At 54.8% G+C, this 24412-nt stretch overlaps 2 protein-coding genes across 3 annotated transcripts; both read left to right on the top strand.

Moving 5' to 3' along the window:
- The first annotated feature begins 1093 nt into the window (after positions 1–1093).
- LOC135459687 (uncharacterized) lies at positions 1094–14536 on the top strand. 2 transcript variants are annotated; one of them, XM_064735959.1, is made up of 14 exons: positions 1094–3717; positions 6114–6296; positions 7226–7462; positions 7795–8085; positions 8336–8433; positions 8679–8871; positions 10723–10959; positions 11292–11582; positions 11833–11930; positions 12176–12368; positions 12955–13063; positions 13453–13499; positions 13912–13983; positions 14116–14536. In XM_064735959.1, the coding sequence occupies exons 1-14, from the start codon at positions 3606–3608 to the stop codon at positions 14178–14180; spliced, it is 2226 nt and encodes a 741-aa protein (XP_064592029.1). In that variant the 5' UTR covers positions 1094–3605; the 3' UTR covers positions 14181–14536. The 2 variants fall into 2 exon arrangements, with proteins under 2 accessions (XP_064592029.1, XP_064592031.1); XM_064735961.1 differs by lacking the exon at positions 12955–13063.
- Positions 14537–16682: 2146 nt separating this feature from the next.
- Positions 16683–24045, top strand: LOC135459508 (uncharacterized). The gene is made up of 11 exons (XM_064735633.1): positions 16683–16869; positions 18310–18552; positions 19254–19544; positions 20007–20104; positions 21417–21612; positions 21745–21856; positions 21976–22210; positions 22444–22483; positions 22760–22859; positions 22963–23009; positions 23491–24045. The coding sequence occupies exons 1-10, from the start codon at positions 16761–16763 to the stop codon at positions 23003–23005; spliced, it is 1467 nt and encodes a 488-aa protein (XP_064591703.1). The 5' UTR covers positions 16683–16760; the 3' UTR covers positions 23006–23009; positions 23491–24045.
- The last annotated feature ends 367 nt before the right edge of the window (positions 24046–24412 follow it).

The following is a 24412-nucleotide window of genomic DNA, read 5'->3' as shown; positions in this document are numbered from 1 at the left end:
AGAGTCTTACCTAGCTTGACTGTGTGCTTCTGGGGAGAAGGCATATACAAGTGGACTCAGAAAGGTGGGGAGATGATCCCTGTGGAAAGAACTCAGCAGGTCCTGCTCCCTCCCCTGGGAAGAGGCGATATACCAGTCATAGCAAAGGGATTATCCAACCCTCAGGGCCTATCCCTGCTCTGCCCAGCACTCAGGAATGCCCTCCTGAGAACCCTGCAACATGCTGGGCCTGTCACAGCTCTGCTCTCAGCACACCTATCTTGGATCAGACCTGGCAGCTCCTCCAGCCACCACAGGAGCAGAGATGTAGCCTTGTGCTGGCCTTTGTACCCTTGGATGAACAGTTGCATAAGAGGAAATTCCTGCCACTGTCCCCAACTGGGTGACAACAAAGGTGCCCCAGTGCTACCCCTCTCTCAGGCCAATGAAGCTCCCTGCAGACCTCCCAGATATTTTCCTGGGTCCAAGGCAAACCATGATAACTGATCATGACCAGGCTGTCACCTGTCAGGATCAGGGCTGTTCCCTCTGCACCCCAGCACTTCTGGGGCTCCCCTTACCCTCCTCCTGCCCATAGGTCTGGGGTTCTGCTCCCAGCTCTGTAGATGAGCTGTAGGAGTTTAAATATCTGTATTCTATCCTCATTTTGGGAAAGGGGCTGGACAGTTCCTAATTTCAGGGTGGCATGGGACATGGGCCATTGTCTCATTGGTGGCACTGCAAGATCCCTGTGAAGGAGCTTTGGGTCTGGTGGGGTTGGGAAAGTGTTGTCTTATATATTACAACAGTTCTATTATCATTGTAGTGCAAGGATTCCATAGCACCAGAGTTTCATACCTCCTCTGAGCACTCCCTGTTCTTAGTCCTTGAAACAGCCATCTGACTCCTCTGGCTTTAGTTCCCACCAATCCACTCTTTTATACCACTTGTGCTTATTTGCTACAGGTGTTGCCTGTTATCATCCGACCTGCTCCTAGTCTTTAGTAATTGGTTTCAGCTGCAACTCGTTGGGGGATAAGATTACATTCTACATTACCTTCATTTACCCATACTGTGCCCCTCTACAGGAAAGTTGCTGGAGCGGTGAGGAAGAACCCACAGTGGGGCTCAAGACTGGATTCTGGCGGGATTCTGTAGGCATTTTCCAGTTCTCCCTGCCAGAACATGCTCTAGGTTCCGGCAGCACAGGCTGCAGCCCTGACTGAGGCAGACTCTGTGTCCTGGAGAGGAACCAGCACCATGTGGGGACCCAGACCAGGTCACACAGGGTCATGTGCAGGGAAAAGAGCCCTTCCTGGCTTTCCCAGGGATGGATCTATCTGGGCTACCCTCCTCAGGCCTGAGCCTGACCCAGCAGCTTTGGGTTGACATCTCAGCCTGGCTGTAGCCCACCCCATCACCTGACCATCATCTGACACCACTATCTGTAGGTACAACGCAGAGTGGGATCCCTTGGGACAGGTGTGAGCTCTGGAGGACACTGAGACCCTAACATACTGCTGCTGTTTGTGAGTTCTGACACAGTAATAGATTTTACTAAGGGGGAACATGGTGGCTGTGTTAGCAGTGCTTTCCACAAAGCCTGATTCTCAAAAGCCACAGCTACTTCTCCTTTTCCTTGTGGTTTTGTGGACAGTTTTGAGCCTTCAGTGCTCTTCTCTATCTGAAGTAAATCTGATTGTAAATTTCAGGTGATTTGGGTTTTCCTCTCTTCAGACTGAAAGTTTGAGTCCAGGTAGTTCTTTGGCAACCAAATGGACCTTCATGAAACAGCCCATCAATCACATTTGCAATGATAATGAATTCAATGCATATGGCTGAGTGTGCTGGCTATCAGAATTTCTTCAGCATTTTTCTAATGGATGCTATACATGAAGAAAAGAACAAATCTCAAAACAATGATAAATTTTTAAGGAGGGACAGGCCAAACACAGATTTCCAGGCCTCAGGACAGGGGTAAAGAAATAATCTCATCAGGGGTATTAGAAAGTCTGTTGTACCACTTGTGAATTTTTGAAGCTTGGTTGTTTAATTCCATTGGTTTTTCTTCTTTAACATACCAAAGAGAGTAAGTGAGAGTGTTGGTGTCTAACACTCTCATTTTATCAGGACAAGACCCAGTGAGTGCTGGCTGTGGCCATTCTCCTGCACAGGAACAAGAAAAACCTGGTTCCCAAAGGACAGGGATCTCCCAAGGAAACAAGAAGGATGTAACTCAATACTGCTGAAAGCTTTCTGGAAGACTTCACCCATTAACCTCAAACAGTAGCATGTGACACAGCTGGACTTGATGCAATGATGTTCCCAAATGGACCTTAGCAGATATCTGGTTTACAGAAAGCCCTCAGTGTTGCTGGATTTCTGGGATATTACAGAGAGATATACCAAGCATTGTCCTGAGGATGGTGGCTCCTGGGAAAGGATCTGCCAGGGAACTCAGGGCCAATGAGTTCCAGCTGAGTGGTGAAAAACACCCTGGGTGAGAGCACCCATTCCTGGAACACTGAGGGTTGCACTGTAGGGCAATTGTGCTTGTCTGTCTAGGAAAACACACACACAGAGACTCTGTAAAGCAGAGTGGAAAGAGGAGTGGCCCAGGAGAGCTGCAACAGCACAGGGAGTCAGGACTCATGGAAGCTTGAAGTTGTGCAAGAGTTTGTGAGCTGAAAAGGGGCTCAGAAGAGAGCTTGCTGGTAACATCTGCAGGAACAGGAGACTTGGGGGAGTGTGAGCGTGTCCCAAATGAAGAGCACCTAGGAAATTCTTTCCCATAGCCAAAGACCCTACCTGACCTCAACTGTAACAGGAACAAGACACCTCCATGCATGTCCAAGGAGACCCTTTTATCCCCACATTGTCCACTCTGTCCTTGTCGAGTGCTTCCCATCCTAAAAGGCACTGACAAAGAGTAGCTCAGAGCAGGAAAGGTTTAGAGAAGAAAGGAAAAGAGAACACTTCCAGGTTCGGGTGCTTGTCTGATCTGGAAACTCTACTGATGGCATTCAACAGCAAGAATGTTGCAGCTGCATCAGTTCAAGGTAATAGGAAGAGAGATTTTTGGAAGTATTTAAAAGATAGGTAGATATGGTACTTTAGGAACATGTTTTAGTGGTGGCTTATTGTGCTGGCTTAGTGGTTAGACTTGATCATCATGGAAGTGTTTTCTAACATAAATCATTCCAGGATTTGAAAGAGAAAGTGATGATGTGGCCTAGGGTGGCATTGGGCACATGAATCAGGGGTGTGTTCCTCAACATCCTCCAGTGGATCTGGAAGGAGAGAGGAGAGAGACAGATCTGAGAAGGTTTTGGAGGTGCTTGTTTTGGAGCAGGGCTATGGGAGCCTGAGGTAGCCAGGAGAGAGGCTGGACTAAGACACCTGGAAGACTGCATGGAGCCTGTACCCACTGTCTGTGGGAGGATGTGTGAGACTCAACACTGAGGCTGGTGGGATGCTCTCCTTCCAAAGAGGAAGCCTCTTGCACCACACGTGATTCCCCTGTGGGGCTGTCTCACTTCTGTGTGAGCGCCCCTCCTGCACAGGGCTGCACAGACACCTTTCCTGAGCGGCCCTCGCCGAGTCCTGCCCGGGCACCTCATGCCAGCATGGCCCTGCCACAGCGGGCCCTGACATTCTTCCTGGCCCTTGCTCCTCTGCTGCTGGCACGGGGACAGACGCAGCGCGGCCCTGTGACTCCGTGGGTACGTCAGGAAGCAGGTAAGAGTGGATTGTGCCTCTCTCTTACGGAAATGGTTTTGCTGCTCCTCCACCCGTGTATTTGCTACACGGCCTTACCCTGCTCAGCCCATAGCTGAGGCTGTGGGAGGGCTGGAGCTGGTGTCTGCATATGCCTCAGACACTCAGGCATCCCTCATGTTGTGGGGGGACAAAGCTCTATTTGGGATGGAGCTAAGGGATGGAGGGCAGCAAGCCTCAGTGTGCTGGGAATTGTCCATGGGGCTTGCAGTGTCCCTCTAGGAAGTGGGTAGCGTTGCTGGGAGCAGGAGGTGGCTGGGTCTTGTCATGCAGCAGACAGATGAACCCAAAGCCATCAGAGCAGTGATGGCCTTTCTGGGCAGCCCAAGCAGCACCCCTGTCACAGGCGATGATGGTGTTCATCAAAGGTGTAACCTGTGAGCTCGGTTAGCTGGGATGCCTGCTCTCTCCCATAGTCCCTGGGATGCAGGGAGCTGTAGTTTGATGGGATTGTTCACATCAGGAGGCTTGTTCTGCTCTGTCTATATGCCAGCAGGGTTAGGGGCAGCTCCTGGGTCTCTGCTACAAATGTGGGCTTTTCAAAGAATGTGGGCTTTCCTGTGGTGATTATATGCTGTGCCCTGGGCTTGCTGGTACCTGTTGAGGTCCCCATGGGGCACAGCATGGCTGGGGGACCTGAGCTGTGAGTATTCTCTCTGTAGGGAAATGGGAGCAGAAGTGGCTAGCCGAATCATCAGATGGGTTGTGAGTCATGCTGCCTATCACTGGTGGCTCAAGGATGCTGCCCTTCCAGCAGTGGGCAGCTCTCAGCTTTCCAGGGCAGGATGGAACCTCTTCTCTCTTACTCTGTACTCATGTCTGGGACTGACCCAAAGGGATCCTGGATGTCACCCTCGGGCAGGGTGTGTGTTACTTCAGGGTGTTTAATGGCAGGAGGGAGAAAGGTGTGTGAAGGGGATGCCTGATGAGGCTGGAACCAAGTCAAGGGTTTCATGTCTGTCAGGTAGTTTTCTGTCAGTGAGGTGTGTGCTCTGAGGGAGAGACACTGTTGAGAGGGAAGAAGTTTCATGTCTGCACTATGTGGTCTAAAGGGCTGGGGCTGGTGACCACTGTCCTTTAGGGTGGAGAGCTGGGAAGAGGGTTGCCATGATGGCGTGGAAGCCTGCTGCCAGAAAAGGGAAGTGGTGAGTGCTGGTGGGAAGTGGGCAGCTGTAGCTGAAGAGAGGTGTTTATCCTTCCTGAGGGAAGTCCACTCCATGCCCACTGCCTCCTCATGGACTTGTTTTGCACAGGGTGAGCAAGTCTAGGCGACATGTCTGCCAGGGGAGGACAAGGCAGACTCATTTTGGGTGAAGTGCAGAGGCTAGGCTGAGCTCATTGAGCAGGGTGTGAGCTTTGTGGTCACTGGTGTGAACTTCAGTGGTCTGAGGGGCAGACTCTAGTTGAAAGCTTCTTTCTGCACTTTCACCCAGTGCAGAAAAATCTGATTAGCACACAGAGTCAAGGGATTTGATTTATTTACAGTTCTGCACAGAAAAGATTTGCTAGGTGGCAAATCCACACAGCCAGCACACCAAGGCAGAAAAAAGCAGGTATACTGACAGAGACACAATCTTACTGAAGTCACTGCTTGCCTCCGTTACTATGACTCATCCTTTCCCCTCTTCACTGTAAAAGCACAGCGTTCCAAGAAATCATGGTACATGCTAGGAGAGTGGTGGTCTTTTTGAAAGAAGGAGGCAAACGAACTGAGAACGTGGGATTTTTACTACAATTAAGAGCAAGGATTCATCACTAGGGTGATGAATAATGTAACAAAATTCGTCAAAACTGGGTGTTTTCTAGCTCATGGGTAAACATCCTGGATGAGAAGGGTGTTATTTTTTTGTTTTTGCTCTTTCAAGGACTTAGACGATTCATTTTCTGCCTGCCTCATTCCTGTTGTTACTACTCCCACTGCAGAATTGCTTGGTTCTTTCTCTTGTTATCTGCAAACTTTACTCCTGTTACTCACCATTGCTGCTGGCACTCACTTCCTGGGACCAAGCTGTGGAGTCTGGAATAGCAGCAGAGACTCCCTGGGCCTGGTGCACTCCCACAGCCCCACTATTTGTGGGAGAGAGCAGCATCTCCCAGGCTGCTGGGCCCCTCTGGCGGGGTGTCTCCTCAGCAGCAGGTGGGCAGGATAACCCTGTGGATTACCCTCCTGCACTGCCCTGAGGGTGTGGGGAGGGATAAAGCACCTGGGGGATGGGGCTCATCCTGGGAGGTGCCATCTCTGCCACCTCTCTGAAGAGAGAGGGATTGGCACCCCTCCGGATGGAACTCCCTCATCCTCATGGATGCTGCTGGAGCCCAGTGACCCTCAGGCTCTGCCTCCTGGCCTTTCCACACAGGAAAATGTAAAATTCCCTCTGACTGGGATCCCAAACTGCGGTTTACTCCGAGGAAGAGCGACTATGCCTTGGACGAAGTGGTGCAGCTCAGCTGTGTTGGGAGGTTTGCACCATCTGTCCCACAGATTGAATGCATTTCCAGAGGGGCCCATATCCTGTGTAATGAGACTCCCACCTGCAAGGGTAAGCACAGCCCTGCACCACCCTGACCCAGGGCCCTGAGCTGGTGGCAGACCCTCTGTGACCTGGTTGTGTAGATGACAGTGCAGGAATGGCAGAGCTGGATACCTTTGGCTTTCCCCATGTCCTGGCACTGACAAGGCTCTTCTTGTCTCAGCACCTTGCTGTAGGCACCTGCTGGGCTCTGTGCTCCTGGGGAGAGGAATCCTTCCCAGCCAGCATCTCCTCAGCATGAAGTAGGAATAGCTGCAGGGGTTCGGCTTTTCCCCTGGAAAGCTTCTCTAGGGTTTGGGTGTCTCTGGTGTGGGAGGCTGGTAGTGCAGCATGGCTCACTTGCGCATGAGGGAGACAAGAAGATGCAGGCTCAAATACCCCATGGAGGGGCCAGAATCCAAGGGAGGCTTGTGAGTCCTGGGGATGGGGTGATGAGGAGCCCTGTGTGCATGGAGAGTGCCTGGGCACATGACACTTGTATGTGTTGGGGTGAACAGTCAGTCATTAGAGACCGGTCCCAAGCCTCCTCTCATAACCTCCCAAAAGTACTCCTCACCCAATTTTACCTGTCTCATAACCTCCCAAACGTACTCCTCACCCAATTTTACCTCTGACACAAACATGCCAAAGGCCTGTTTGGTGGGACCCCAGACTCCAGCTGGCACCAGCCCGTGACAGTTACACAGAGAATGAAGTGACTCTGAGCTGCAACAATGGTTTCCAGCCATCCTTCACCCATGTCAAATGTGCAAGCGGGTTTCAGACATTGAATTATTCTGCATCTCCAAAGGAAGACATGTGGCTGGGGAGAAACAGAAGTGGTGTGTGGATTCAAGTTCAGGGGAATATAGTGTGCATTGGTAAGCAGGGTGTCAGGAAGTGCTTCCTACCAAACTCTTGGTCAATTTCTGCCCTGTTCATCCATCTTGTTGGTGCAGAGAAATGCCAGAAGCCCCAGTGGGACTCCAGGTTTATCTTTGACCAAGAACAGGAGATCTTCGACCCAAATGAAGTGGTGAAGATACGGTGTCCTGAGGGGTACTGGCCTCCACCCATGGAGATCAAATGTGTGACATTGAAGCCAAGGGAAGGTTCCATGATTCCTCGTAGTGGCTGGGGCATGAGGAGTGGCACAGATGCCTGGCACCCTGTGGAAGGGAACTTGACCTGTGTGGGTAAGTGAACAAGCCAGACACTCTCCCAGTGCTCTCAGTCTGTGCTCCCCAGGCATGGAGAGCAATTCTGCACGTGTGGCACAGCATCAGTGCCCCATGCTCGGGGTGGTCAGGGCATGGCACAGAAATCCAGAGAAAATTCTGGATGCATCCCAGGTTTATGTCTGGGCTGTTGGCAACTCTGGCTTGTGTAGTCTGGGAGAAGGCAGAATGCCCTTGCCTACTCTGTGCTGGGGACAGGCTAGCGAGGGAATGGTGGGGTTGGGGGAGTTTGATGTCAAGGCTTGGAGGGGGAGGGAGGGAGTGATCCTCTTGGAATGTTCCCTTCACAGATGTCCGCCAGGTTGTCCCTAAGATCCCGGAGATTTCCAGCACCAGCATCAAACTGAAATGGACCTGCAGGTTCCCTCATATGTGCCAGAATATTCGGGCCAGATGCCAGACGGAGTGGCATTCCTCCTCAGACTGTGAGACTGAGGAGGTGAAGGTAGAGGAGATGCTGCAAGGCTGGGAGGGAACTTTCATCTGCTCCCCTCTGCAGCCCTTCACTGTCTACAGTGTCACCATCTCCCGTCTGCCCAGCACAATCCTGTATGCAGACCTCCACACAACAAAGGAAATGGGTATGTTTACATGAAATGTCAGGATGTCCTTCACCCTGAAGCTCAGCCAGAGCATCTGCTCCCTGCTGTGATGGTCCTGGGATCAGAGCTGCTTGCAGCCTGTGGGGATCTGGGGAAAGAGCTGTGCAGGGCCCTACAGCACAGCCTTCCCCCTCCTCACCACACCATTTTGGCTGCACAGGCACAAGCAGCCTTTGTGGGGGACAAGTAATTGCCATCCAGGCATGATTCTCTTCTCCTGTGCTTCCAGTGCCAGACAAGCCAGAGAAGCTGTGGGTGGATACCAGCACAGGGTCCCTCAGGTGGAAGCCGCTATCCTCCTGCAAAGGGGAGATCACTGGATACCAGGTACTGGGAGTCCATGGAGTGTCTCTGGTCCCCCTCACCGTGCCTGGAGCTCTGTGCAGGCAGCCTGAGGAGAGCTGGGAACCTTCCTTGGCCAGGGCCCACAGGCTGTACCCTGCTGGTGCTCCTGGTAGGGCCAGCTCCCTTCTTGTGCCCAGCCAGCAGTAGCAGCCCCTCTCCACAGAGCTGCCCAGTGCAGAAGCAGGATGTTGGTGCTACTGTCTAGCAGCTCCCTGTTTTTCCTCCAGCTGAACATCACCACCATGAGAGCAGAGGACGGCAGCTTCATTGACTTCAGCCAGGTGTTGGTGAACCAGTCTGTCTCTGAGTATGTGCTACCTCATCAGAAAGCTGGCAACAAATACCTGGTGATAGTGCAGGGCCTGACGGCTGCTGGGGCTGGGCCTGCATCACAACTGGAATTCCAGACCTACGTCCTGGGTAATGGTTGTTCTGCCCTGTGTCTGGTTGGGGTGGCCTCTCAGGGGGTGAGTGCTGAGTCCAGAGCTGTGTGTGCACCCACCCTTCCCAGCTCAGACAAGGGCAGGGAGTGTGGGCACCACCTGGCTCAGCAGTGGGCATGAAGCTGGGGGAGCCCTTCCTTGAGGGCCTTCACTGGCAGGTCTGCAGAGGGCCTGCACCACTTCAGCCATTCTTTGTGCCTTTGATAGCAGACCTGCCCCCTCTACTCTTCCACTGAAGAAGGTGACACTCATCCCTGCATTTGGGTGCACAGGTGGGCTCATGGTCAGAGAGCACTAGGGCTGCTGTGTCTTCCTGCTGAGTGCAGGATGGCAGAGCAGGCTGCCAGGCCCTCCAGCTGGGTTCCATCTCCAAGTTTCCATCATCACTGTGGCCAGGGATGCTATTCTCATGCCATGTCAGGGCCACTTGGATCTCAGGCATTGGATACCTGAGACTATTCCCCTACTGAATTTTGGTACATCCTTGTCCTCCACCTGCCTGGACAGGCCCCAGCCCAGCTGACACACACCCACAGGGAAAGCCCCATCCCAACTAGCCTTGCCAAGGTGTCCCATCATAGCAGATGGATGTGTCACCTTCCCTCTCCTTTTGCTGGCTAGGGGGACTGCTGGGGATTGCTGAGGCCCCACCACATACTCTGCTCCTCCTTAAAACCTCCCAGCCCAACTAACATGCACTTTCACCTCTGCCAGAAACATGCCAAAAGCCCCACTGGGACATCAGACTGGCCCCAGACCAGGAGAGTTACAGGAAGAATGAAGAAGTGATTCTGAGCTGTCCCAAGGGTTTCCAGCCACCCTTCACCCATGCCAAATGTACAGGAAAAAATCTGTTATCAATGGAAAACCTATACACAGAGAAGCTTGGACTGGAAAGGACAGCAGAGGCAATGTGATCAATATTCAGACCAGGTTCAGGGTACAGTGCCTGGCTAAGGAGGCATCAGGAGCATTCTTGACTGGCCTGCTCTGCTCTCCCTGAGCAGGGAAGGCAGCCTGTGGGGGCACAGGAAGCTTCTGGCTCTGTGCTGCCTGGGCAAATGGCAGGTGCTGCTGAAGACAGTGTCGAGGCAGCTCCTGAGTCTGCCCTGGGGTTCCAGGGGTGCCCTGGTGGGGAGATGGCTGATACCAGCTTTAGTCCCCAAGGGTCCTGTCAGGAGGGAGTTTTGGTACAGAGGTCTCTACCTTGATACCAAAGCAGCCATTTTGGCAGTAAGCAGCACTGCCCAAGGCACAGGAGGTCAGGGACCATGCAGGGCTTCAGGCTGTGCTCACAGGGGGCTGGGTGGTGTAAGGAAGACACAGGTCTCCCTAAGGGCTTCTGGCAAGAGCATGTGCTGGAAAGTCAGGGCAACAGTGCTGTAGGTCTGACAGGTGTTTGTGGCACAGGGGACAAGGGTAAAGGTATTTCCCCCTCCCTGTCCCTGCTGCATGCAGTCACTGCAGAGCCAGCTTTGGGGCTCAGACTTTATGCCTTCTCAGGAGGAATCAAGGTGTTGATATCCTGCCTGAGGGACAAACAGGGCACCAGAGTCTCTGGGTAGGCTTTGTGCACAGTACAGACCCCTCATGGTTTCCCCTCAGTCCCTGACTCCAGCTCCTCCTAGCCCTTCCCAGGAGACCTGGGGGGAAAAGTTTGGAGTCCTTCTTGTCCTTATCCTCTTGCCAAGAATTGATGTGGAAGGGCTGCTCTGTGCAGTGTCCTGGAGCTCACCTCTAGCTCTGATGGGCCAGGGAAGGGAATGCTCTGCTCATGCCCTGCAGAGCAACACTGCCCAGCTAACACCTTCCCATCTTGTTGGTGCAGAGAAATGCCAGAAGCCCCAGTGGGACTCCAGGTTTATCTTTGACCAAGAACAGGAGATCTTCAACCCAAATGAAGTGGTGAAGATACGGTGTCCTGAGGGGTACTGGCCTCCACCCATGGAGATCAAATGTGTGACATTGAAGCCAAGGGAAGGTTCCATGATTACTCGTAGTGGTTGGAGCATGAGGAGTGGCACAGATGCCTGGCGCCCTGTGGAAGGGAACTTGACCTGTGTGGGTAAGTGAACAAGCCAGACACTCTCCCAGTGCTCTCAGTCTGTGCTCCCCAGGCATGGAGAGCAATTCTGCACGTGTGGCACAGCATCAGTGCCCCATGCTCGGGGTGGTCAGGGCATGGCACAGAAATCCAGAGAAAATTCTGGATGCATCCCAGGTTTATGTCTGGGCTGTTGGCAACTCTGGCTTGTGTAGTCTGGGAGAAGGCAGAATGCCCTTGCCTACTCTGTGCTGGGGACAGGCTAGCGAGGGAATGGTGGGGTTGGGGGAGTTTGATGTCAAGGCTTGGAGGGGGAGGGAGGGAGTGATCCTCTTGGAATGTTCCCTTCACAGATGTCCGCCAGGTTGTCCCTAAGATCCCGGAGATTTCCAGCACCAGCATCAAACTGAAATGGACCTGCAGGTTCCCTCATATGTGCCAGAATATTCGGGCCAGATGCCAGACGGAGTGGCATTCCTCCTCAGACTGTGAGACTGAGGAGGTGAAGGTAGAGGAGATGCTGCAAGGCTGGGAGGGAACTTTCATCTGCTCCCCTCTGCAGCCCTTCACTGTCTACAGTGTCACCATCTCCCGTCTGCCCAGCACAATCCTGTATGCAGACCTCCACACAACAAAGGAAATGGGTATGTTTACATGAAATGTCAGGATGTCCTTCACCCTGAAGCTCAGCCAGAGCATCTGCTCCCTGCTGTGATGGTCCTGGGATCAGAGCTGCTTGCAGCCTGTGGGGATCTGGGGAAAGAGCTGTGCAGGGCCCTACAGCACAGCCTTCCCCCTCCTCACCACACCATTTTGGCTGCACAGGCACAAGCAGCCTTTGTGGGGGACAAGTAATTGCCATCCAGGCATGATTCTCTTCTCCTGTGCTTCCAGTGCCAGACAAGCCAGAGAAGCTGTGGGTGGATACCAGCACAGGGTCCCTCAGGTGGAAGCCGCTATCCTCCTGCAAAGGGGAGATCACTGGATACCAGGTACTGGGAGTCCATGGAGTGTCTCTGGTCCCCCTCACCATGCCTGGAGCTCTGTGCAGGCAGCCTGAGGAGAGCTGGGAACCTTCCTTGGCCAGGGCCCACAGGCTGTACCCTGCTGGTGCTCCTGGTAGGGCCAGCTCCCTTCTTGTGCCCAGCCAGCAGTAGCAGCCCCTCTCCACAGAGCTGCCCAGTGCAGAAGCAGGATGTTGGTGCTACTGTCTAGCAGCTCCCTGTTTTTCCTCCAGCTGAACATCACCACCATGAGAGCAGAGGACGGCAGCTTCATTGACTTCAGCCAGGTGTTGGTGAACCAGTCTGTCTCTGAGTATGTGCCACCTCATCAGACAGCTGGCAACAAATACCTGGTGACAGTGCAGGGCCTGACGGCTGCTGGGGCTGGGCCTGCATCACAACTGGAATTCCAGACCTACGTCCTGGGTAATGGTTGTTCTGCCCTGTGTCTGGTTGGGGTGGCCTCTCAGGGGGTGAGTGCTGAGTCCAGAGCTGTGTGTGCACCCACCCTTCCCAGCTCAGACAAGGGCAGGGAGTGTGGGCACCACCTGGCTCAGCAGTGGGCATGAAGCTGGGGGAGCCCTTCCTTGAGGGCCTTCACTGGCAGGTCTGCAGAGGGCCTGCACCACTTCAGCCATTCTTTGTGCCTTTGATAGCAGACCTGCCCCCTCTACTCTTCCACTGAAGAAGGTGACACCCATCCCTGCATTTGTGTGCACAGGTGGGCTCATGGTCAGAGAGCACTAGGGCTGCTGTGTCTTCCTGCTGAGTGCAGGATGGCAGAGCAGGCTGCCAGGCCCTCCAGCTGGGCCCATGGGGCAAGGCTCGGTGCTCCAGAGCCTCCCTCTGCCCTGTCCAAGCAGACATGCAGGCAGGGGAAGGCTTACTGCCTGTCCCTGCAGCAGCCAGGGCAGCAGGGCCTGTTCTACATGTGCAGACACCCCGCAGCAAGGCTAGAGCAACTGCTGGTGCATGGCCCTGGCTGTGGCACCCACTGCTCTTTGTGTGTCAGTTTCAGGGCAGCCTATGGGCTCTTGGCCTGGGTCAGCAGTCACTGTGGTGGTGGTGGTGGTGCTGTTGATCCCCTTGTCTGCTGGGATCATCTGGTTCCTGCTGTGCAGGTGGGTTGCAGGAGATTTGGAGTCTTGGTTCTGTCTCGGCCCATGTTGTGCTGTGGGTTATGTGGGATTAGAGAGGTTCCCCAACTGTTCCCATCCTTCTCTGGGTGCAGAGGGTGCAGCTGGCTGGCCCTAACACAGATTTGCTCTGGGGCTCCTAGGTGGGGCTGTAAGTGTCTTCTTCAGGGCTGGGATGGGGCTGTGTGTGCTGAGAGACCCTGTTCCCTTGTTGCTGGTGCAGCCACCATCGCTGTCCCCTGGGGTGTGGGTGGCAATGCTTGCCAGGGCAGAGGGAGGGTGTGCAGAACCCTCTGTGCCACTGCTGCTGGGTTCAGCAGGGTCTGGGCCAGGTCAGTCTCTCCCTGACTCACGACTGCCCTTTTCCTTCCCAGAAAAAAGAAGGCCTTGCCCAGCAAAGTCGAGGAGGATCAGTACACAGGTAGGATCCCCAGCACAGAGGGGACTGTAGGGCTGGAGCTGCGAGGGGAGCAGGTGTATTTCAGGAAGGCCCGGTGGCATTCTGAGGTAGCTCCAGGCAGCCAAGCTGGCTATGGCTGACCTGTCAGACCAAAGTGTTCCACATGTATTCCCAGCTGAGACCCTGCTCAGTAGCCTCATCCAGCAGCTCCTGGCTGGGGTGTCCCTGAGGTGCCAGAGAGGGCTGGGAACTGCTCCTCCTTCTCACTCTCTCTGGGGTAGGGAGCAACTCTTCCCAGCCCTGGTGTCCTGATGATGTGCATCCCAGGATGATCTGCTGCCCTCGGTGATGCTGCCTGCCTGAGGCTGCCCTGCTCCTTTTCTCATAGCCCCCAGGTCCCTCAGGCTGTTTCTGTCCTCTTGTCCCCCCACAGAGCTCCAGCCCTATGAGAATGTACAGGGGGATAATTACTGCATGATCGAGACTTTTCCTGAGAAAGATGCAGGTAGGAAATGGGTTATCCTGCCTGTGACCCCACATGGCCCAGAGAGAGCGGGGACTGCTAGCTCTGATGGAGTTTGAGCTCCTCAGGTTGCTGAGGGCATGCAGCAGCCGTGGGTCCTCTTGTTCTCCTCAGGTAAGTGTGGCCAGGCTGGAGAGCCATTACCCCCGCCCCTGCCTGTTCGCGAGAGTCAGCAGTGAGGAAGAAGAGCAGCTGGAGTGGACATCTGAGGCACTTCTCTTCTCAAGGCTTGGTCCTCCACCACTGGAAGCATGACAATGAATTATCTCATGAGTTATTGCTTCCCCCCAAAATTTTCTTCTTCATCAAGCTCCAGAATCCTCTGCCACACCACAGGAGCAGCTTAAGGCATGGGTTGACCTCCTCATGACAGCAAGGATGTGTCGCAGTAGTTCTACAGTGCTCTGGCATAGCCATCTCACCAGCATCTTGGTGCCTGCAAATATTCCCTGAGAATGGAGGAGCTCACAATTCCTCTTTCCTACCTGTGTCCTTTTATCCATCTAGACCCTGTCCTCTGCTTGAGTTTGGCCTAGCTGTGCTGCCCTGGCCACTGTACTCCTGTGTCTGAAAAAACCAATAAATTGTTCTGGTTTGCAGGGGCTGCCTGGCCCACAAAATCTTCCACCTTGTCATGGGTCCTCCTTGTTTTGTATATGAAAGCCTTGACCCCATGAATCTTCATGGAGGAGCTTGGAGAGGCTTTCCCAGCCCCTGGCAGCACCAAGGAAGCACACTTGAGGTGCTGCACGTTCCCAGTGCAATGCTTTGGGTGACTGCTTTCCCTCCTCCCCATCCTATAGGTGACACCATCTCTACTTACATAGCTGGACCTCTGTGTAGGTCTGTGTCCTCCTCTGTGGGTGCTGGGGCTCATCTCCCATTTTGTGAGGTGCAACTGGCTCTGGCCCTCTTGGGACATCTGTGTCTTGCAGCCTTTGGGATCTACTGGCTCTTGGCTGCTGCTGCTGCTGTCTCACCCCCTCCAACAGGCACTTTCTGTGGGGTGCCAGTGCCCAGTGCAGCCTGGGTGCTGAGTCCAAAGGCTCTCCTTGGTGAGGGCTGCACTGCTGGCAAACGGGGCAATCAACCTCTCTTTTCTCCAGCTCTGAGTGTTGCCTGTGATGATTCCATCTCCTTCTCCTACCCTTGGGCACAGAGGCTCTCCTGAGCTCCCTGGACTTGAGTGTGACAAGCTGGTTCTGGTTGTGCTTTTTACAGTCCTGAAGACAAAGCAGTCATGGTCTTTTGCTTCAGTGTTATCTCCCTCCCTTGTCAAACCTGCCAATACCCAGTGCAGCCTGGAGGCTGAGGGGCAGCCTGAAGGCTCTCCTTGTGGAGGAGTACACTGTCAAAACATAGAGCAATTGACCTCTCTCTTCTCCAGCTTCTTTTCAGCCTGGCATGACTTGCATGTTCTGGTAAAGGCATGTTTTGACAATTCTTCATATGAGTTGTCTGCCCATCAGCTCAGTACCTGCAGCTGGCCCCTGGGACCAAAATATCTCCTTCCTGTGAACTGTTGCTGGTGTGACATGTGTGCCTGATGGAGCAGTTCTTTGTGGGTATTGGGCAGAGAGGAGAAGAGAAATTCAATGCAGTGTGGGTGCTGCTGGTTGAGAAAGGGGAATGAGCAAGCTCAGGATGGGGGAAAACAGTTGCAACCTCCTTGGCTACCCTGCTTCCCACTCCATCCCCCCACCCCTAGTCATGGTCTGGGCTGTCAACCTTGTGACTCCACCTGCTCTGTCCAGACAGTCAGTAAAGGGTTATGATTTGGACAGGGCTACCTGCTGTCCCCAGGGACTACCTGCTGCCCCCAGCACCTGCCTAGTCCCTCATTGCCCTTGTGAGCTGCTGTTCCCTGAGCTAACTGCACCTTGTTGAGGGAAGCCATGAGCAGGACAGGAGTGTGTCCTGTGCATGTGCCACAGAAAAACTGAGGGATAAGTATGGTCTCTGTGCCTCTGCAGCCCCTCATGTCTGATACCCAGGCTTCTAAAATACGAGACACCCAAAGTGGATGGGAGGTTCTGGGGGAAGAGAAAAGCGGTGGCTGTTGATGAGCAAGAGGCATGGTTTAGTACTGTGAGTGTTTTCTCAAGCACACAGCTGGCACTGTAGGGCAGCATGCCCTGCACACTTGGGGACAGAGGAGAGTGTTGCCAGGCTGAGAGGGAGCAGGAGGAGGAGGCAGCTGAGGATAGAGAAGCGGGGAAGGATGAGAGAGGGTGTGGGTTGAGTGTTTCTTTCAGAAGAGCCACAGACTCTTTCAGGCATTGAAGTACTCCTTGCAGTTCGTGTCCTCATTCCTATATGTGCTTCTGACCAGGTCTTTATGTAGTTTCTCAAAGGTCCTCCATCTCCTGTGATCATTGAGGGGAAGTGACTCATCACCACTCTAAAACCCACGCAGTGTCAGGAAGCACTTGAATATTACCTCAGTAACAGGAGTAATGCTTCTTGAATGCCCTGGTAACTAGGAGGGTTTTAGGAGGAAACTCTGGGATCTTGTGACAAAGTTCCTTCTGCTGAGTCCCAGAGCCTCGATGCTCCTGGGGCAAAAATATATCAAAAGGCAGAAGTACAGACATGGATGGGAGGATCCCTGCCCAAAGAGGAAGCCCCCTGCATCTCATGAGGAGATGTGTCTGTTTCCTTCCTGTGGTTGCAAGCCCTGCAGTCAGATACGGATGCCTGTGCTCAGAGGCAGTGAGTGGGGCTGAGATTGCAGTCCTGCCTGAGGACTTCATGCTAGGATGGCCCTGCAGTCACTGCCTCTGAAGTTTCTCCTGGCCTTTGCATCTCTACCGTCAGCACATGGCCAGGAAGAATTTTTCAACATCCAGATAGTGCCCCAGGGAACAGGTAAGAAGTGGTTCTTGCTCTTGGAAGCTTCTTCTGCCTTTCCTCCTCTATGCTGGATATTCATCTTCACTGCCTGCAGCCCTGGGCAGTGTCAGCTGGGGTAGCCTCTGTCTGCCCCAGGGACGGGAGCTACAATGCAGTGTACACTGGCCTTCTGTGGGACAGACAGGACTGGGCTGGATGTGCAGTGAGGGGTCATGCCCTCCAGAAAAGCAGTTTGCCAGTCATTCCCTGGAGAGAGTGGGCATGAATTGGGCATCAATTCACGCACTGTGAATCAGGGGAAGGGTTTTCAAGGAGCTGTCACTTTCTGTATAAATCCTATCCCCAGGTGTGCCTGAGGGGCACTGTGCCTGCTGAGGGCAGTGTAAGAGGGAGCTTGCTGCTGCTTTGCCAGACAGATGGATCAGGGCAGGGTCAGTGGCTGGGTGCCAGAGCATGGGGGGGGGGTTGTGGCCATGTGCCAGGGGGCAAAGCTGCTGGTTGTGGTGCTCAGCTGGGCATCTCTGCTCTTCTGCCATCAGCGCTCTTTGACTGCAAAGCCTCTGCACAAGGGGCTTGGCACAGCGTTTCCCTTTGTGCCAAAGTTGCTCTGCACCTTGTGAGATCCCACGTGTGCCCCTTTGGGTGAAGGCAGATTGTATTTTAAACCCCTTCAGGCCTCACAAACCTTCTTGCAGAGGCTTGAAGGGCAAGGGATCCTTCCAGAAGCCAGCATCCTTCTCTGTAGCAATCATTGCCACAAAGCCTCCCACTGCAGCCCTGGACAAACTGCTGGCACCAGTTGCTCAGCTACTGCCCACTGAGCCTGGGGCATGGTGAATTTGGTGAGCAGGAGGTGAGAAGAAAGAAGGGTTGTGTCAGAGAAAGGGGCAGGGGCATTGTTAAAGCAGGGGATGTGAATGCAGAAGGCACTGCTCAGCCCTGTCCCCCTGCCCAGCAGTGTGGGGCAGGAGGAGAGCAGCCAAGGCACAGAGGGAGTGTGAACAGGAGCCCCCGAGGGTAACAGGGGCCTGGCTGATTCCTGTGGCAGGGATGAGCCCTGGCTGAAGGGCCCTGCATGCCAGCAGCAGCGGTGGTGCCATGGCCCAGCAAGGGCCCCCTGGGCTGGCCTGGGTGACAGCCTGGATGAGAGGCTGGAGGGAGTCCCCTGGTGCAGGGGTGGTTGTGCTGGGAATGTCCCTGCTCTGGGCTTTGCAGGAGGGAATATGGTGCCCATGGACACAAGTGGGAATGGGGCAGGTTCATGGATGAGTGATCCTTCACAATTTCCATGCATCAGGAAAGGGCCTTCCCAACAAGGCTTGCCCTCAGGTGACATCCCAGCAGATGGATGTGTCACCTTCCCTCTCCTGGCATGGAGGGATTTCTCTCCCACCACTCACCCATACACATCCTATCATCTCCAGCCCATCTAACACTGACTTTCACCTCTGACAGGAGGGTGCAAAAGGCCCCAGTGGGACTACAGACTCCAGCTGGAACCAGACCAGGTGAATTATAAGAAGAATGAAGAAGTGATGCTGAGCTGCCCTGAAGGTTTCCAGCCACCCTTCACCCGTCTCAAATGTTCAAGTGAAGTCCAGTCCTTCTCTGGTGGGAAACCTGTATACAGAGAGCTCTGGACTGGAAGAAAGTCCCGAGGTGCCTGGGTCCGCATTCGCTCCAGCGTGGAGTGCAGTGGTAAGGAGGGATCAGGAGCCCTCTTGGCTGCCTTGCTCTGCCCTTCCTGAGCAGGGAAAGCAGGGTGTGGAGCACAGGAGGTTTTGGGCTCCGTGCTGTCCAGAGAATGGCAGGTGTCAAGTCCAGCCTGCAGGTCACCACTGGGGGTGTTGGTAATAAGGGTCTCCCTGAGGGCTTCTGGCAAGAGGATGTGCACAAAGCAAAAAAGCATGGGAGAGGGATTTGTGGTGGAGTTTGTGGCCACAACATGGCACCACTGTTGGAGCAGGATCAGAGAGCTTTACTGCCAGTGTGGCTGTGAGTACCACAGCTTGTTCCATGTGGACTGGGCCCCTCCAGGTTCTGCAGCATGGTGTGTGCAGGCTTAGCACTCTCTTCTCACAGCTTAGGGCATTCATGTTCCCTCCAAGGAAGAACAGAGCTGTTCCTGATGGAATGTAGAGATTATAGGACACACAGAAACCTCAGTTTTGAATGAATGGGGGAAATTGCTTGAGTGGTAGTAGTCCAGTCATTCACCCACATTCATTCCTGTTCAACTCCTCCTGCTCCCCTTTCAGAGGGCTGCAGTGACCACCTTCAGTCTCTCCTTTTCTATCCCATTGGGCTGGGTGATGAGCAAAGTGGTCTGACTGCAACATCCTTGCATGGCTGGGGTGGGAAGGGAATAAAGTGACCTTCTGGCAATCTTTCCTTCACAGAAGCGCTCCAGGTTGACCCTGAGAGCTTTGAGATTTCCAGCACCAGCATCAAACTGAAATGGACCTGCAGGTTCCCTGATGCCTGCCAGGGCATGAGAGCCATGTGCCGGCTGGCAGCGCCTTCCTCCCATCCCTGTGAGGCTGAGGAGGTGGATGCAGAGCAGATGTTACATGGCCAGGAGGGAACATTCACCTGCTCCCCTTTGCAGCCCTTCACTGAGTACAGTGTCACCATTGACTTGCCTCCCAACACAACCCTGTTCTCATGGTTCTTCACAACACAGGAATCAGGTAAGTGCACAGAAATATCAGAGACAAGGAACAGCCCAGAGCTGTGCCACAGGGAGGACAGATAAGGAACAGTCCAGAGCTGTGCCACAGGGAGGACAGATAAGGAACAGCCCAGAGCTGTGTCACAGGGAGGACAGATGTTCCCCTCACCCCTCAGCTCAGCCTGATCATATTCTCTGTGCAGGGATGTGCCTGGGATCAGAGCTGCTTGGGTCCTGTGCAGAGCCCTGTGGGGAAGGGGCTGGGAGAGCCCTGAGCAGGGCACAGCCCCTTCTCATTGTTCCACTGCACCTGGCAGTGTTGTGCTTCCCCCTGCTGCAGCACACACAGCCTTCGCAGGGGACAAACCCCTCAGAGGGAGTCCCTTTGCAGCCTGTCCCCTGGCCAGGGGCTGCTGCAGCCTCCTGTGGCCTCAGCCCCTGCCCATGGCCCTGTGTGTGACCCCATGGTCTGTGCTTGCAGTGCCGGACAAACCGGAGCAGCTGTGGCTGGATCCCGACAGGGGCTCTCTCAGGTGGAGTGCGCCGCCCTCCTGCAACGGGGAGATCATCGGATACCAGGTACCCAGGGAGCAGGGCAGACCCTCACCTCCCGGCCTGGAGCTCTGTGCAGGCACACTGGGAACTGTGGGAAAGGGACAGCTGGCATGAGCCACAGTTCCCAGCCAGTAAATATCTGGCTTTGATGAGCACAAGCATTTTCTGTGTCATTTTCAACATTCTTCATGCTGTAGAGATGCCCAGAGAGGTATGAGTGCTCCATGTCCTCTGGGCTACTTCCTGGGTCTGCTCTGCTCTGGGTTTGGCAAGCTTTTGGAGGTTGGTGTGCAACACATGGTGACATGTCTTCTGGGGTGGCATCCCAGGGTTTCCTGTTCCTCTTGCGTGCTTGTTTCTCATTCCCACCACAGAAAAACTTGTGGTTTGAGTAATCCTCTGAAAGTCCCTCCTGAAAGCCCCTTCTCCAGAGACCTGCCATTGAGTTTTCCTCAATGCATGGCTAGAAGCATCTCCTCTATCCCTGGATTTGGGAAACATTCCACAGCAAAACCCTGCTATCCAGTTGTGTGTGTGTGTGTGTGTGTGGTGGTGACATTGTTCTCAGAATGCTCTAGGTCCTCTCTGAGGACAGAGGTCTCCACAGCATGACAGGGACCTTGCAAGCTTTTTTCTTAGTTCTGTCCTGGAGAAACTGTCAGACAAGCTCTGGAAAACTTGTGAGCCTGTTCAACTGGTTTCCTGCTCCCAGACATCAGTGTTCATGAAAGAATCCTTTTATTCCACTTTCATTTGTCTACACTTTTGCATAACCCAGAATATATTTCTATAAAGACAGCAAATGAGAAGGGACAGGGATCTCATGACAAATTCAGATGATGCATGGGCAAATGGGGACCCTCCATCTCTATTACTCATGGAAATTTTAGTCTTTCTCCTTTTCTCTTAGAGAAGGCCTTCAGAGTCCAGCTTTACACAACAGAAAAGGGAAGCTCGGATAACTTGGGTGGAGAATATCACCACAGTGCCTCTTGTGTTGCAATACACCTGGGGTGACCTATCCTTGGGCTCAGTACATATATCTACAGTGTTTCAAAAGAGCAGCCTCCCTCTTCCCTTCTCAGAGGCCCAGCCCTTTGCTCACAGAGGTTGCTGCTCACACATCCTCAGGGTTGGCTCCAAATTCCTCCTCTCCTCTGTTCTGAGCTCTGCGCATGGGGCTGAGGCTCCCACCTGTTCCTCTCCAGAGCCTTGCCCAGGCTCAGGGAAGGGCAGGCAAAGGGAAGGGCAGGCTGGCAGGGACGTTGCCAGCTGTGGGCATCTTCCCAGCGGCAACCGGGAGCTGCAGCGTCCCAGCTGCGTCTCCTGTCTGCAGCTGAACGTCACAGCCAGGAACGCAGAGGACAGCAGCGTGCTGGAGACCGAGCGGCTGCGCCTCGATGGCTCCGTCACCGAGCACCGGCTGCCGGGGCACAGCCCTGGCAGCAGCTACGCCGTGATGCTCCAGGGGCTGACGGCTGCTGGAGCCGGGGCCGCGCTGACGAGGGAGTTTCACAGCAACAGCAGCTCCGGTGAGCTTTGCTGTGGGGCCGGGCCGGGAGCCCGGGCACAGCCCAGCCCTGCTCGCCGGCCTGCGCTGCCCGAGGCCGTCGCTGCTGCCCGCCCGGCCCTGCCGACGCTCATTCCCCGCTGTTGCCCTGCAGACACTCCGCACCCCCAGGCCATCAGCTGCCGTGGCGCCCGCGACATCGACCCCTCGCAAGGCACGGCCGTGCTCCCCCTGAGCCCCATCGCCCCCGGCTCTGAGGCCGCCAGGTGAGCGCAGCCCCGCGGCTCCGCAGCCCCGCCGGGGCTCTCCCCACGCCGGCGCTGGCCTGCAGCCGCCTCCCTTCCCGTGGCCCCCGGGCCCGCTGCCACTGCCTTTGGGCCCGCAGGGAGCACCAGCTGATCGTGGCCGCCACGCACAACGCCTCGCTGATCGAGAGCATCTGCTCGGAGCAGGCACAGCTCTCCAATGCCAGCGCCTACCGGGCCGCTCTGCTCAACCTCAGCGCCGCCACGGACTTCGTGCTGGGCGACGGCAGCCGCGGGCAGGGCACGGACAACGCTGCCCTCAGCCCGGGCCGGGATTACACGGCCCTGCTGCGCCTCGTCCGCCGCGGGCCGCAGGTACCCTCGGGGGGCTCCTGCTCCTTGCGGCTGCTGCCGCCCGGGGCTGGGCCCCTCGCTGCCTCTGGGCTGCCTCTCAGCCCACGCTCCTGTCCCGTGCCCCGGCACCGTGCTGTCCCTGGGCTCCCGGGCCACAGCCACCTCCCTCGGTGGCCCTGCCTGGGGACCTTGGCCTCCAGCTAGGCCAGTGCTGCAGGACTGGCCTGAGTTCTCCCTCCTGTCTCCTCCAACAGGCAGAGAAGTTCACCTGTGTCTGCTACAGCTTCTCTCTTGGTAAGTGTCTCCTTGCTCCTGGGGCCCAAGCCTCCCTCCTGCCTGCTCCCTTTTGCCAGCCTGACAGCTTCCCTGGACGTGAGCTGGCCCAGCACAAGAGCTGTTGGGTCTCACATGGAACAGAGCAAGATCCCCACGGGGTGATCCTCTCTCCCAGAAGAAACCTCAGCCAGGACACAGGCGTACACACTTGCACATACCCTTTGCCATTCTTGGGGCCATTGCCAGCAGGAGACTGGGTTGTGGATCTCACCCTTGCCTCTGTTTTTGTTGCAGGGCAGACTGTGGGCCAGTGGCACTGGATTGTGATTGGACTGGTTGTGCTGTTGGCAGTCATCCTTGTGGTTGCAGTTATCCTGTGGCTTGTGCACTCCAGGTGAGTGGGGAGGGGACAGGTTCAGCAGGTACAAAGGCCACAGGGTCAGCAGTTTCATACACAATGCCAGTTTCTTACCCAGCACTCCCCTTTGCCTTTCCAGGAAAAGGAAGTATTTGCCCAACAAAACTAAGGATGATAATTAAAAAGGTAGGAAAATGCAATTCTGCAGTCATCCATGGCAGAGGCACTATCAGGGTGTGGGGCAGGTGGGATGAGAGCAGCAATCTCCCAGGAGAACCTGAGTTCCACCAGAAGCAGCAGTTCATACACTGCACTGATACATCTCCTGATTTGCTTTAGGTAGGGATGATCAGGATGGCTCTGCCCACTGAGCCCCACATGGAGGCAGAGCCTGGTCCCAGGCAATGCTCCCTGCTTGCAGCAGGGACAGGGCAAGCAGAGACAGCATCCCGAAGGCTCAGGGCTTTGAGTGACTCATGTCTGTGGCATCCCTGCCATAGATCTGCAGGGAGGATCTCAGGAGGGCCAGGCTGAGGGGCTGCTGCTCTCACCCCAGCACTGACAGCAGCTCCAGGGCCCTGTGGTTGGGATGGAAGAGTTGGGCTGTGGCAGACTCTGCCATGTGCTCCAGCCTGTCTCTGACACTGGGTGCCCTTTTTCTCCACAGGTGAAGGTGGCTAGGCTGGAGATCAGGCACTTCAGCCCCAGACAGGACCATGGAGACATCCAGAGCAGTGCAGAAAATGGGAAGGATAACCCCTGCCTAGTGCTGATGGCTGCCATGTCCCCTGGCTCTCCTGTGACTGTGACCAGCATGGGGCTCTCATGAAATTCATGCTATTCAGCAGGGCAGGAGGAAAATCCAAGGCCCAGGAGAACTGAGCTTTTTCATTCCTCAGCCCCTTCAACTCCCAGGGTTTGCTTACTGCTTTTGCAAGGCCTCTAAATAGGTCTTTCTGTAATCCTTCTATTTAGGCTTTGCTTTCATTTTTGCATTCCTGGAGGGAGGACTTGTATGCTGGATTTCCCAGTCCCAGACTCACACAGGCTCAGGTTGATGGCATTCTCCTGCTGTCCTCTGGGTTCCCAACCCTTCTGCCCTCTCTGCTGGTATTCAGCCAAACCCAGGACTTTGCTTGGCCTGGTTGGACTGCTTTGTGACTCAGCCTGCTCCGTCTGGTCAAGAAATAAAGGCTTATGGATTGGAGAGGCTGCCTGTCCCACACAGCTTCTGCCTGCTCCCCTCATTGCCCCTGTGGAGTGATATTCCCCTGCAGGGAGCTGAAACTGTGCCTTGTTGGGGGGAGCCATGAGCAGGGCTGCTGTGATCCTGTATTCCCCTGGTGCTGCCTGACAGCTTTTCTGACCTACTGAGCTGAGCTGGACAGCTCTAATGTGAGTTTGGAGCAGATGTGTGGTGGGAATCCATCAGCAGTGATGGCTCTCCACACACATTTTGGCCAAGAGTGTATTCTGTGCCCATGCTGTGGTATCTCTGTGCCTTCAGCTCCCTTGTTGCCCCTGTGCCAGGCCAAACCTGGAAGAAAAGCAAAGATCAGGGGTCACCACCACCACAGCCTTTATTGGTG

Source organism: Zonotrichia leucophrys, chromosome Z, assembly GCF_028769735.1.
Source record: "Zonotrichia leucophrys gambelii isolate GWCS_2022_RI chromosome Z, RI_Zleu_2.0, whole genome shotgun sequence".
Taxonomy (NCBI): domain Eukaryota; kingdom Metazoa; phylum Chordata; class Aves; order Passeriformes; family Passerellidae; genus Zonotrichia; species Zonotrichia leucophrys.
Note: the sequence above shows the minus strand (reverse complement) of the source record. Positions and strands in the feature narration are given on the sequence as shown.

Coding starts and splice junctions, on each gene's coding strand:
- LOC135459508 (XM_064735633.1), top strand. CDS start 16,761: ATGGCCCTGCAGTCACTGCCTCTGAAGTTTCTCCTGGCCTTTGCATCT. Junction 20,105..21,416: donor GGGAGATCATCGGATACCAG/GTACCCAGGGAG, acceptor TCCTGTCTGCAG/CTGAACGTCACAGCCAGGAA. Junction 22,484..22,759: donor CTGCTACAGCTTCTCTCTTG/GTAAGTGTCTCC, acceptor TTTTTGTTGCAG/GGCAGACTGTGGGCCAGTGG.
- LOC135459687 (XM_064735959.1), top strand. CDS start 3,606: ATGGCCCTGCCACAGCGGGCCCTGACATTCTTCCTGGCCCTTGCTCCT. Junction 11,583..11,832: donor CCACACAACAAAGGAAATGG/GTATGTTTACAT, acceptor CTGTGCTTCCAG/TGCCAGACAAGCCAGAGAAG. Junction 13,500..13,911: donor CGAGGAGGATCAGTACACAG/GTAGGATCCCCA, acceptor GTCCCCCCACAG/AGCTCCAGCCCTATGAGAAT.